Source organism: Microcebus murinus, chromosome 7 (genome assembly GCF_040939455.1).
Source record: "Microcebus murinus isolate Inina chromosome 7, M.murinus_Inina_mat1.0, whole genome shotgun sequence".
In the NCBI taxonomy this organism is placed as follows: domain Eukaryota; kingdom Metazoa; phylum Chordata; class Mammalia; order Primates; family Cheirogaleidae; genus Microcebus; species Microcebus murinus.
The window spans coordinates 66493565-66508261 of NC_134110.1; the positions used below are offsets into that span (position 1 = coordinate 66493565).

The 14697-nt window shown below is 37.6% G+C and overlaps 1 protein-coding gene across 6 annotated transcripts in view; it reads right to left on the bottom strand.

The window, feature by feature from the left end:
• Positions 1-1563: 1563 nt before the first annotated feature.
• The window catches only part of NDUFAF6 (NADH:ubiquinone oxidoreductase complex assembly factor 6), a 28091-nt gene continuing 14957 nt past the window's right edge, over positions 1564-14697 (bottom strand). For 5 of the 6 annotated variants that reach the window (XM_076005151.1, XM_012772828.2, XM_020288925.2 and 2 more), the window contains 5 exons: positions 11376-11478; positions 9875-10008; positions 9101-9202; positions 5745-5801; positions 1564-1711 (listed from right to left, as the gene is read on the bottom strand). In XM_076005151.1, coding sequence (XP_075861266.1) covers positions 1583-1711; positions 5745-5801; positions 9101-9202; positions 9875-10008; positions 11376-11478 — 525 coding nt within the window. In that variant the 3' untranslated portion in view covers positions 1564-1582. The other variant, XM_012772830.2, reaches the window with a different exon arrangement.

Consider the following 14697-nt stretch of genomic DNA (forward strand, 5'->3'; position numbering starts at 1 on the left):
TACAGGCATGTGCCCGCCTAATTTTTTCTATATATATTAGTTGGCCAATTAATTTCTTTCTATTTATAGTAGAGACGGGGTCTCGCTCTTGCTCAGGTTGGTTTCGAACTCCTGAACTCAAACGATCCGCCTGCCTCAGCCTCCCAAAGAGCTAGGATTACAGGCGTGAGCCACCACGCCCAGCTTAGTTATACATTATTAACATGTACTTGCTCTAAATCAGAAGCCATTCTAGGTACTGGGGGATGCCAAGATGAATGTACTCTTGCCCTCAAAAAGCTCTCCATTTGAATTTTATTTGCAAAAATGTAATATTTTAAGCCACTCACGATTTAAGTAGCCACCAATTCATAGCTGAAACCAAAGACTTAAGAGACATAGGATAGAGGACAATGGGACAGTAGACAAGACACCCGAAAATGCAGGAAAAAGAAAATTGTGCCCTGAGCTTAAATGACGAAACTGTGCCAACTACTAATGGTGATGCCTAATTATGAATCCAACGTGTAACTAGTTATAAATACATACATATATATATAAAAAGAAAACTGTGACATAATCTTGGTTTGAGAGTCAGAAATTCATTTAGATTCCAGATCGACCAACTACCAGCATTGTAAAGAATTTTGGTTTTTGTAATTGGGATGTCCTTTATAATTTAAAAGTTTAATGAACAAAATCATGCCCTATTTCATAGGGTTTTTAGGAAAATCAAATGAGAATATCAATGAAAGTAGACAGCACAGTGCTTATCGATGAGAAGTGCAATGCGTGTTAATTTTTTTTTTAAATGTAGCATCCTCTTAATAGATGTTCAATATAATATTGTTAATATAATTTATGCTGATACAAATTTTGTCAATACAATTTTGTTCATGATCATGATAATGCTAAATGACATACTGAAGCTCTGGGATTAACAAAAAAAAGTAAAAGCTTCTAAATTAGCCAGAGCTAAAGTCAAATTAAAGGTATTGCCAGCCACTGCCTTACCTAAAGAAATGATCATCATGGATAAATTTTCACACTAGATTGTAAAGGTTAAATGTTAAGGATATAAAGCCCTCAATACAGTGACTGATACTCCCCAAACATTACCTTCACTGTTTGTGACCCCTAAATAAACGCATTTTCCAGCTGTGAACACCTGAGTTTCAGCTGCTCGGCACGCAAACCCCTGTGCTAACTTAAGGTCCTTTCCCTTTCCCCCACAAAGGCTGAAGGGAGGACAACAATGTTCTCTCTCCCTGTCCTCTGGATGAAGCTTGGCTTACAGCCCAAGCACAGCTAAACAAAGTTTCCCTCCTAGGCTCCAACTTCCCAGGGACGGCACAGCCAACTTTGTCTGGGGGCTGGTGGTGCCAATTGTGGGGCCTGTAGCAGAATCTCAGCAGTGTCTTGGTACCCTGCTTGGTATCCCACAGCAACTTCTTAATTCTGTGAGCTACTCAACTCCATCTGATAAGTTCACCTTCCCCTTAAGTAAACAGAATCAGTTCCTGTTGTTTCTAAACAGAAATAAGTATACTTTTGTACGACTATTAGAATAAAAGTTAATGAATATCAGTGCCATGAAATTATTTTAATATCTTTTTCTCCATGACTGAATATACAAAGATAATGGAAGTAATGTATTCTTCTGCTGTAAAGATGGGTGGAATATATCAAAATCCACTCGTTGAATTTTCTTTAAATAGTCCTCTAGAGAAACCTGGAAAGAGAAAGTAGTGGTCACTAGATCATAAAATGATCAAGTCTTTAAAAGAAACTAAAGAAAAACTATAAGTATTAAGGCTGTTTTAGTTTCCCTGAAATGGTCTTCTACATAATAACAATTTAAATGAGGATTTTAGAAGTGAGATAGAAAATAAAGACATCTCCTAAGAAGTTTCTGTTAGGAAAGTAAAATGGTATCACGAGCTATTACTAAAAATATCAAGCCTTTTTTGATCCAAAAAAAATATGTTCTGGTAAAGATGTAAAGGATCAGAGAGATTATGTTTGCCTGGTGTTACTACTAGATTCTGTGGAATACAAAAAGGAGGCTTCAATCAGGGAAAATCAAACATCCTCCCCACTCCTACCCCCAAATGCAATACGCCATTAGAGGGAGCTCAAGTTGTCTTTTCAAGAAACTATTTTGTGAAAAAGTTGAATGGGTCTCCATGTGCTTGCTAGAACACATGATTTTCAACCAGGGAGAATAATCATAGGTCTCTATAAATGTCACCCCATCCTTGCCCTACCACATAAAGGTTGAAAAAGTCTTCGCCAGGATAGTGGCAGGATAGAAAACATCAAAGATGTACAGTACTCTTTATTTTTTGGTTTTCAGTTATCTTTATTCATTTATACATTTTCATTTTATTTTAATAACATTTTAGTTTTATACTCCATGATTCTAAGAGGCAGCACTTCCTTCCCAGTCCATGTGCACAGTGCCCCCTGGAGTTCTGCAGCACGGAACTTGCATGGTCCTACACAGGGATTATGTGGTTTTAGGTTTTTTAGAATACACAGATGGGAGGAAAGAAAACAAAAAGTATTGTATTTTCTTCCAGCCCTTTTTCCTACACATTTTTAATATAGGTGTATACATCCAAACAAATTAGTTATCTATGTTTTAAAACCCTAACTTACATATATGTATAATAGGAGATATGTGCACAAATGTGCACAGCTGCCTTATTTTATATTAGCAAAAAACTTGACTTGGAAACAACCCAGAAATTCTTTGGCAAAAAAAGATAAATAGCTCATACGATGAAATATTATACTGCAGTGAAGTGAATGTACTACAGCTAGATGCAACATTTGCACAAATCTCAGAAACATTAAGAGTGTGTTATATGTTCTAGAAGACAAACACAAAATGATTACTTTTTATAAAGCTCAAAAACAAAACCAAGGAACATATTGTTTAGGAATATATAAAATGAAGAAAACTTCTTGGAATAAAAGCAAGGGAACAGGCGGGTGGGGGTGGGGGAAGAAAAGGAAACAATACACACAAAATTTAGGATTGCTACCTAAAAGAGGCAGGCAGAGGCAGGGGGATGAGATGAGGAAAGCACATGAGTGCAATTTAATGGTGACATTCTAGTTCCTGGATTGAGTGGTGAGTTCAAGAGTGTTTATTATGCTATACTTTATGATATATTCACATATATATATGGACATATTCATTTGTATATAGCAAATATCAATAATTTTAAAAGAGAATAAAAAACTTTGAAAATATTTCTTTGGGAGTTCAAGACCAGCCTGAACAAGAGCAAGACCTCATCTCTACTAAAAATAGAAAAATCAGGCCGGGCGCTGTGGCTCACGCCTGTAATCCTAGCTCTTGGGAGGCCGAGGCGGGCGGATTGCTCAAGGTCAGGAGTTCAAAACCAGCCTGAGCAAGAGCGAGACCCCGTCTCTACTATAAATAGAAAGAAATTAATTGGCCAACTGATATATATATATAAAAAATTAGCCGGGCATGGTGGCGCATGCCTGTAGTCCCAGCTACCCGGGAGGCTGAGGCAGAAGGATCACTCGAGCCCAGGAGTTTGAGGTTGCTGTGAGCTAGGCTGACGCCACGGCACTCACTCTAGCCTGGGCAACAAAGTGAGACTCTGTCTCAAAAAAAAAAAAAAAAAAAAAAATAGAAAAATCAGCCATGTGCAGTGGCTCCCACCTGTAGTCCCAGCTACTCAGGAGACTGAGGCAGGAGCCCTGGAATTGGAGGGTGCAGTGAGTTACAATGATGCCACTACACTCTAGCCCAGGGCAACGAGAGAGAGACTCTGTCTCAAAAAAACAAAACAAAAAGAATGAGGGTATATGATAGAAGCAGTCCCTCCCTCAGGAATTGCCATGTTATCCTTCTAGTTTCTCTTGGCACAGGAGAGAAACTGAGAGCTGGCCCCAGCCCCAGAGTTTCTGATCCAGTAGGTCTACAAGTAAAGCAGAAGATACGCACATCTAACAAGTTCCCAGGTGAGTTGAATGTTGCTGGTCCAGGGACCACATGTGGAGAGCCACTGGTTGGACCCTAGCTGCATTTTACAAGAGAAGCTTTTAAAAAGTGTCAATGCCTGCCTCTAGCCTCTTAGGTATTATTAATTAGTTGGTCTGGAAAGGGGCCCAAGCATTGTTTTGGGTTTTTTTTTTTTTTGAGACAGAGTCTTGCTTGTTGACCAGGCTAGAGTGAGTGCCGTGGCGTTAGCCTAGCTCACAGCAACCTCAAACTCCTGGGCTCAAGCAATCCTTCTGCCTCAGCCTCCCGAGTAGCTGGGACTACAGGCATGCGCCACCATGCCCGGCTAATTTTATATATATATTAGTTGGCCAATTAATTTCTTTCTATTTATAGTAGAGACGGGATCTTGCTCTTGCTCAGGCTGGTTTCGGACTCCTGACCTCGAGCAATCCGCCCGCCTCAGCCTCCCAGAGTGCTAGGATTATAGGCGTGAGCCACCGCGCCCAGCTGTTTTGGTTTTTTTAACCCCCCCCCCAAGTGATTCTAATGGGCAGTCAAGGTTGAGAACAACCTTTATCATGAAACTGAAAAAAACAAAATCCTTAACCTTTATGGAGTTATTCTATCTTAGTATGTTAAACAGGTGATAGTATATCCACCAAATAAATAGCCATTAAAAAGGGTGATATAGTACAATGTGTTGACACATGCAAAAATACATAAACAATTACATGTACATAAAAGGTCCAGAAAGATGAACAGACATTATTTCTGAGTGGGATGGAATTGCAAGGGTTCTAATTTCTTCTTTTGCGTTCTCTTACATTATGTGAACATTTAAAATATTAGTTTATTACTTGTATAATAAGCAAACCCAATAAAGAAACAAAATGATTTCAAACATGCAGACCTGAAAATTAGGATAGAAAAGGTGAAGGGATCAAAATAAATTTTTAAATATATTTTAAAGGGAAAAGGTAGATAATATTGATATACAAATCTTTGAACCTTGGTTCAAAGTAGCCATACCTAGATATATTCCTAGGAAGACTAAAAAAATGTATGGAATGACCTAGTTCAGGGCCTGTTCCATAATAGCTACTAAGTAATTGGTGGCGATTATCATTTCTTTATAAATTTTAGAACAGTTCCCAAACCTGGCTACACATCAGAATCACCTGGGGAACTTTTTAAAATCGAAGATTCTCCCAGGAACTGGCCTCCTTCTCAATCCCAAGAGTCTTATTAAATAAGACTCCAGGAAACTGTATTTTTTTAAAAAGCGTTCCAGGTTATTCTGATGCAGCCAGCTCAGCACTGGTCTGTGAATCACTGTTCAGGAACCAGTGGCACCATATGGTCAGGTTACTACGGAGAAAAACTTAATAAATAGTAAGTAATACTTATATAGCTACAAATAGCCTAACAATTCTACGAGGTAGTTTCTTCTATTATTCCCATTTTACCTATGAGTAAACTGAGAAACACAGTGGGTAAGGAACTTAAGGTCCCATGGCTAGTAAGGGGCAAAACAGATTCAAACCAATACAGTCTGGCTGCAGACTCAGTGCTAACAACTCAGCTCAACTGCCTCTGGGAAATGCAGAAATGATCATCACCAAAAGCACCATGTACCTAATGAAGCCCACCATAAGGGAGGGAAACAAAAACAAAGGCTCCAGACTAAAGAACTGCACTGGGAACTTTACAAAATGTAAAAAGAGATCACACACATCTGCTTCACTAATTATACAGCCTTCTCTATCAATCTACTTACCGTCTGAAGAAAAGCAGGAAGTGCTTTCACAGGAACACTTTTGTGGAAGGACCTAGCCTAAAAAGGAAGAGATAAGGAAACTGGTTTGAAATTTTTCTGCAAATAAACACTCTCCCTCTGAAAGCAAACACAAAGCAACACCAGCAGTTTAACAACACAGCTAGGGACTCTCTCTAAAGCAAGAAAATAGCTCATCGCCTGCAGATTAAAATTAGTTTCCTAACTCTAAAGGACTCAGAAAGAAGTAACCACTATATTAAAAATTCTATTCTTTCTTACAGATTGGCTTTGGCATTTTCCAATTCTTACATTATCTTATAAGTTTGACTCTCTAGCTGTGGTAAGGAGTAAATGAAGAAATACTTGTGTTATTAAGTCCCAGCACCTCCCTAGCTTAGAATGACATTATCTCTTGTTTAAATGAATGTAAGATCCTCTTAAGAGATCTTCCTCCCTCTCTGTTCCATGACCTTTAATTCATTCCACACAGCCAGCCAAACTGATGTTCTTACACCACAATTTCATTTTTACTTTCTTTAACTTAACTCCCTGGTAGGTTAAGTTTCAACTATTTATGGTGGAATTCTAAGGCTGTCATATCTTGACTCTAGGCTCATCTACCCAACCCAACTCGCTAGCACTCTGGGCTGTGAACACCTGGTCCACTCTGACTGATGCCCACCATCCTGCATTCGCTCTTGTCTCCATGTCTTCACTTATATTGTCTCTTATGCCAGGAAGAGCAGATACTCGCCCTCTATTTCCTGACTCACTTCTTAACCCATCACACTCTGGTTTTACCCCCAGCTGTTTCTAAAATTGCTCTAAGATCACCCATGATTTACTAATCACCAGAACCATCTTTTCTCTTCAATTTCTCTGTAGTATGTAAAACTTCAATATTCCCCTTTCTTGCAATATTTTACCCCCTTGATTTTTCAAGAGACACTGGCTCTCAGTTCTCCTATTTCTTTGAACATTCTTTCCTTCTTCTACCTTATAAATGGAGGTGGGCTTCAGTTATATATGTACATGTGTATACATACACATACACATATACAAGCACATATATAAACATCTACAGTCTCTAAGCCACTTTTTCTCCCTCTCCTAATTGTCCCCTGATTCCCCAACCCCCAAACTCATCTCAAACTCTACTGGCAGAGTTTTCTAGTCTGAAACACTAATTTACTGCTTTACTTAATGATGTTGATGGCAATGATGATGAAAGCTAACTTATATTTCACTGACTATATGCCAGGAACTGTTATAAACTCTTTATATATGTTAACTCATTTATCCAAATAACCCTTAAGCTAGGTGCTAATATGATCCTCTTTTACAGATAAGGAAACCGAGGCAGAGAGAGGTTAAGATCACATGGTCAGTAAATGGCAGAGCCATGATTTAAAGTCAGGCTTTCGGTTTGAGAGTCTGCACTCTCATCCACCATGCTCTAATGCCTCCCAAAAGCCTCCAAAACTCCATAATCTTTCTTCAAACCATCGTTCCAAACCTATTTTCCATCACTGTATTGCACATAACCTATAAGCCAGTAGTTTTCAAAGCTGGCTGTTCAAAGTCATTTGGAAATTTTGACTCCTAGTCCCTTCCTAGGCTTACTGTACCAATCTCCAGGGAGTGAGGCCTGGGAATTTGTATTTCTCCGGTGCATTACACATTCCATCGAGTGGGACTACTCAGTTCCCACACAGATCCAAGGTTTTCCTGCCTCTTTGATTCTGTCATGTGCTCAGATCTTACCCCAAACTCTGCTAGTCCCAAGTAGTTTCTCATCTAAAGCTCCATGTATTTTATCTACACCTCTGTTAAGGCAGAGAACTGTGTTAGATTCTTTAGGAAATTCAAAAGAAGCTTAAGATAGAGTCTTTGCCCTCAAAGAGCTTACAATCTGATTATTTAGTATTTTGCAAATATTTGTCAAGGGCCTATAATGCACCAGGAATTTTAGATCCGGAAGAATACAGCATAAAACCAAAATCACTTATACTCCATGGAGTGGAGAGGCAATAGTCAAACTTTTAAAATGTCAGATAGTGAAAAGTGTTAAGCTGGGTAAGGGGACTGAGGGTGATGGAAAGGGAGGCTGTTATTTTAGATAAGGTGGACAAGAAAGATCTTCTGATGACATCTGAGCACACACTATTGGGGGTGAGAGGATAGGAAGTAGAAACATAGCAAATACAAAGGCCCTGAGGTATGCAGATAAATGACCAACTCTTCAGAATCCACTAAAGTTAAAAAAAAAAAAAAAAAAAGGTTCACAAGAAGAACCAGGAAAAATTAGCATTATGGGAATCAAGGAAATAAAAGGTTCCCACCAACTCTTCAGGGGCCACTAATATCAAGGAATCGCTCAAGGAGAATCAGAAGGGAATAACATCATGGACATGAAGGGCAATTTCAAGAAAGAAGTGGCTAGTTAACAGTGTGAAATCCCAAACAGAAGACCAGGTAAAGTCTGAGAAAAGATGAAGAACTAACTCTTGGGGAACAACTAAACTGACAAGCGGGAGAAATAAGGAACAAGTTTAGAAGCCAAGTCAAAGACTCAAAGGAAGGAAAAGAAAGTTTCAAAGAGAAAATGGTATCTATGGTGTCAAAAAGGAAGAAGAGTTATCAAGAATGAGTTTTAAATGACCATTAATATCTTGAATATGACTTTTGAGTTGGTCCAAAAAAAAAAAAAGAAAGAAAAAAAAAATGTCCATTAAAATGGTGATAAGGAGATTATTTACTAGTGATTGTTTATTAAAGTGGAGAGGACGGAAGCCAAATCACAGCACAGTGAGCAGTGCCACGGAGGTGAGGCCCTGAGGTAACAATGCATGCAGACCACTTATTCAAAAAGTTCTTCTGGGAGAGAAAAAGATACACAAAGTGTCCACAGGCTGCCTGTAAACTCAGACGGCAATAACAACAAACCAGAAGATAAAAGGGGCAAGTCATCAGAGAAGCAAACTGAAAACACCAGCTGGGGACTGCCAAGGATATGAGGTCCTGGAAGAGGGAGGAGAGGCTTCAGCCTTGGCAAGGCAAAAAGACATCCTGTCCTCTGAGAGAGAGAAACAGTGAGTGGACGGAGCACAGAGCAGCCTGCCTGAGAAAGCTCACCCTTGATTTACCCAGTAAAGGTGCATTCATGCGCTGAGAGGGAGAGGGGGGATTTTTTCAAAGTGAGAAAAGTTTACAATAGTCTCTGAGACAAATCTACTGGCAATTCAATGAAAAGGGGAATAAAGACCGCCAAGTTGGGAATACCATACATGCTCTAGGAATAGCCACATCTAGAAATTATCATTCCCTAAATGATTTGGCAGCAAGAGTCTACTTACATGCTGTAGGTGCAAGTGTGCCTGGCTGGCAATGTCATATATTACATTTCTCACATTTTTATCTTGGTTCCTTCGTAGAAAGTCCTCTTGTGAAACACCATGCTGTGTGGGAAAATACACATTATATTAGGAATCTAAAAGCTCAGTTAAAACTAATTCAGCTCAAGAAGATTGGTGCTAGAACAGTATGTACAATATAATGCCTATTTTTTCTTTAAAAATGCATGTATCTATATATATGTGTGTTATGTGTACTTGTATGCATACACACACACACACACACACCTGGAACATTCAACAAGATGTTAATTTATGACTGCTGTAAGTAGAATAAAAATAACCCCAAGAAAACCAATACAAAAAGTTTAAAAGAACAGACAATAATGAATCTCATACAGAAAATCAAAGTTCTCAAAAACAAGATTTTTTAAATAGATTACTTCCTCCAGTACAATAAAATAAAGAACAGTCTAAGGGGAACACTAGGAATAATTACTGCAATGGCTTGGAAGAGAGTAAGACATCAACATGAAACTATACCAAATGAGGTTCTCTGGACCTTCTTACTCATAGCTACTCCAGAGACCTAAAATGCCTGACAGATAAAATTATGACTCGATAACTCTGGAATGAAAAGAGGAAGACCATGGGCAGTAAGCAATAAGCATTCCTTTCAAAGCAGTTACTTGACTAGACTAAGCAAAGAACCAAGAGCTAACTTCCCTTTCTGCATTCCTGAGGTAAATTATTAGAAGGTCCAAATTACAGCCTTACCAGCATACAAATATCCATGGGAAGGAACACCTTTCTTCTGCTGCCATGATACGGCGTTGCTCTTAAGCAAGTGACAATGCCTTGGGCTTTTCCAATGTGACTTGCAGCATGATCTGCATGAAGATCCTTTATACCTATGATTTCAGAAATTAAACAAGGCTGCTCTATTCTCTTTAAGTGCATAACAAATCGATAGAAATAGCACAGAGAAATCACCTAAATATGTAAAGTAGGTGTTTAACCTGTTCTAGATCTGAAAAACAGAACTTATAAGGGAAGAAATGGGCACAAAGACAAGTTGACTATTTACCACCAGCAGGTATCTAAATACAAGAGTTTTCCTCAGACACACCAAGAACACATTTAGAATTTTAATTGGCTATCATGGAAAACATCACAAGTCTTCCATTTCTTCTCCTCTGTGCAATTTCCATGTGACCTTATTTTAAGCATATGCTTAACAAATGTTCTGTCTTTGCTCCTTCCTTTCATTGTGATGGCAAAGATGTCACTGGGGCTGCAGGCAGAACAGGACTGGCAAATTCAGTGGTGACTTGTACTATTGTTTTAGGGTGGCATAAAAATATATTAATATTACCATCTTCAGATAAGATGGTACTGTCCTTAACCCAAATAATTTCCTCATAAGACATCACTAACTTGGAGCAAAGTCAGAGAAGGAATAGAATCATCTAAGTTTTTTTTTTTTTTTTTTGAGACAGAGCCTCGCTTGTTGCCCAGGCTAGAGTGAGTGTCGTGGCGTCAGCCTAGCTCACAGCAACCTCAAACTCCTGGGCTCAAGTAATCCTTCTGCCTCAGCCTCCCAAGTAGCTGGGACTACAGGCATGCGCCACTATGCCCGGCTAATTTTTTATATATATTAGTTGGCCAATTAATTTATTTCTATTTATAGTAGAGACGGGGTCTTGCTCTTGCTCAGGCTAGTTTTGAACTCCTGACCTCGAGCAATCCGCCCGCCTCGGCCTCCCAGAGTGCTAGGATTACAGGCGTGAGCCACCCGCACCCAGCCTTCATCTAAGTTTTTTTTTAAGGAAAGAAGAAAAACCTCATGAAAAGTTTTATAAATGCAGTTTTATTTCTTTTAGTTTTTTTGTTTACATGGGGAAGTATTATTGACAGAAAAGGAAAAGTCAAGCTACAGGCCTGTAGGAGATGCTATAGTAAAAAAGTAAAGCCATCTGCAATTCTCAGGTTATTAATTACAGCATTCCCATGAGGTAGCTAAATTACTTGTATGAGAGTTTGAGTTTTGGATTAGTCTGCACTCCAAAGAAAGATATATACATATATATTCCCCTTCTTGCTCAAAAACAAAACAAAACCAAAAATGCTGGGAAAAAAAAGCTGTTCCTTTATAGCTAGTAATTATACAAAGAAAAACTCTGGTGCTAAAACTGGTTAGACTGTCAAATTACGAAAGAGTAAAATTTCAAAGGTGTTTTATTTGAAAAGAGAAGTATAAAATAGAAAAACAACTTACCCAATATTTCTAGCGTTAAATAAAGAACAGAGCTCTGTGTGTTTTCAGCATAATTTTCTAGTTCCTGGATATTACGATATGGTTTGTCATCCAGATTCTTTTCCTACAGTCAAAGAAAATGCAAATAAAGTTTGTTGAACAGTCAATATTTTATACAAGTGCTATCTTTTCTTTGCCCTGAAGAACTGAATTATGAAGAATAAAAATATTTAGTATATAATAATATAAAAATAAGATTAAAATAACACTGTAATCTTCAAAGTTCTATACATTCAATACTTATAAATCACCCCTAAAAATAATACCCCAGGAATAATTTCAATGCACAAATCACCATGGGCTTAATTTTCAAATCCTTCTAAAGCCCAAGATATCAAGAGAAACTGAGTTTACTGAACTCTTAAGCACTTAAGCACCTGAGGCATTATCTTCTTAATCCTAACCTACCCCAATGAGATAAGGAAGTAATACTTTCCCACTTTACAGATGAAGAAACTGCAATATAAACACATTAAGTAACACATTCAAGGTCACAGTTAATAAATGGTGGGGATGGGACTCAAACCCACATATTTTGACTCTTGAGCTCATGTTCTTCTATTCTCTTCTAGAAAATGAAGAGAATAGCAACCAGGGCCCCTAAGAGTAACCAAGCTTAATAAAGTAAGAGGGTGATGACTTAAATACATTTTATTTAAGAAATGGAAAAATGTAAATCCTAGAGCAAGAACATTTAGCCACTTTTATAATAATACATTTACAAAGACTCTATTTATCCTCAACTCTACCCCCTTTTTATAAATCAGGAGAAATTGACACTAGCAATGATCCCAGGAAAAAAATAAGTCCTTTACATATTTTTAATTGAGACATAATTCACATACCATAAAATCTGTCCCTTTAAAGAACACAACTCATTGGCTGGGTGGGGTGGCTCATGCCTATAATCCTACCACTCTGGGAGGCCAAGGCGGGCAGATTGCTCGAGGTCAGGAGTTCAAAACCAGCCTGAGCAAGAGACCCGTTTCTACTATAAATAGAAAGGAAATTAATTGGCCAATTAATATATATAGAACAAAACTAGCCAGGCATGGTGGCACATGCCTGTAGTCCCAGCTACTTGGGAGGCTGAGGCAGCAGGATTGCTTGAGCCCAGGAGTTTGAGGTTGCTGTGAGCTAGGCTGATGCCACGGCACTCACTCTAGCCTGGGCAACAAAGCGAGACTCTGTCTCAAAAAAAAGAACACAACTCATTAGTTTTTAGTATATCTACAAAGTTATGCAACTATCACCACTATTTAATTTCAGAATATTTTCATCATCCCCAGAAGAAACCCCATATCCACCAAGCAGTCATTGTCCATTTTCCCCTCCCCTGGCAAACCACTAATCTACTTTCTACCTTTATAGACTTGTATATTCTGGACATTTCATAAAAATGGAATCATACAATATGTAGTTTCTTATGTCTGGCTTATTTCATTTAGCATAATGTTTTCAAGGTTCATCCATGTTGGAACTATCAATATTTCACTCTTTTTAACTAAACAAATTACGAATAATACTCCATTGTATAAATACAACACATTTTAACCACTCATTAATAGGGGTTATGAGTTCTTTTCACTTTGGGACTATTATGAGTGATGTTGTTACAAACATTTGTATACAACTTTTGTGCAGACCTATGTTTTCATTTCTCTTGGTTAGTATAAACCTAGTAGTGGAATTGCTGGGTCTATAGTAACACTATAGTTAACTTTTTGAAGAACTGCCAAACTATCTTTCCAAAGCAGCTGCACCATTTTATATTCCCACTAGCAACGTAAGAAGGATTTCAATTTCTCCACATTTTCATCAACACTTGTTCTTGTTCATCTTTTTTATTACAGACAGACACCCTAATGGTGTGAAGTGGTATTTTATTGTTTTGATTTGTATTTCCCAAATGAAAAGATATTGAACATCTTTTCAGATGCTTATTAGGCATTTGAATGCCTTCCTTGGAGAATGTCTACTCAAATCCTTTGCCCATTTTAAAATTAGGCTGCCTTTTAATTGCTGAGTTATAAGAGGTCCTTATATATTTAAGAGACTACTCCCTTTCAGATATATAACTGGCAAATATTTTCTCCCATTATGTAGATTTTTACTTTATTGAAGTTTTAAATTGTGATGAAGTCTAATTTATCTATTTTTTCTTTTCTTGATTGTGCCTTTGGCATTGTATCTAAGAAATAACTGCCTAACCAAAATCATAAAGATTATGTCTATGTTTTCTTCTAAGAGTTTTATATATAGATCTTTGATCCAGTTTGAGTTAATTTTTTTATATGATGGGAGGTAACGGTCCAAATTCATTCTTTTGCATGGGGTATCCAGTTGTCCCAGCACCATTTATTGAAAAGACTGTTCTTTCCCCACTGAATTGTCTTGACACCCTTGTCACTCAACTGACTATAAATATATGGGTTTATATTACTTCTGGACTCTCATTTCTAGTCCACTGATATATATGTCTATCTTATACACATACTACACAGTTTGAGTACTGTAGCTTTGTAGTACTCACATTTGAAATCAGGAAATGTGAGTCCTCCAACTTTGTTCTCCTTTGTCAAAATTGTTTTGGCTATTCTGGGTCCCTTGCATTTCTATATGAATTTTAGGATCAGTTTGTTAATTTCTGCAAAAAAGGAAGCTGGAATTTTGATAAGAACCGCATTGAATCTATAGATCAATGTTTGATCCCAGTACTTTACTTTTAAATAACCCCCTTTCAAATGCCAAGTGTTATTTTTCATTAAACAAAAAAGGCATCTCTGTCTTTAGTTCTCTAATTTTCTTTACCTGATAAAAATAGAAAAGATACCAGAAAAATAGGTTTTCTTAGTGCTAATTCACCTACAGGCCTACTGAATAATTTGTTTTCAATGCTAAAGTCACTACCAATCTCTTTTTGGCTTATAATTATTATTACTACAGCTCAGAGTTATTAACAAATTACATCTAAATAAACTGAGTAAACTTACATTTGCATGACAACAGTATGTGATAAATATCAGGCCAAGGAGAACACTGATACAACAATGTATCAGAAAGATTATACAAGTTAGACCAGGTCACAGAGTAATTGACAGGCTGGGTTGGACCCAGAACTCAGTTCTAAGAATTTAGTACAGGATTCCATTCATCGGAACCATCAGACTTTCTTTATTCCCTTTACTATTTGGACACAGATCCAAGTACTGAGGTGTACATAAAGGTATGTGTATGACTAAATGAGTATTTGATGATATCAAACAATTATTAGTAACGTTTT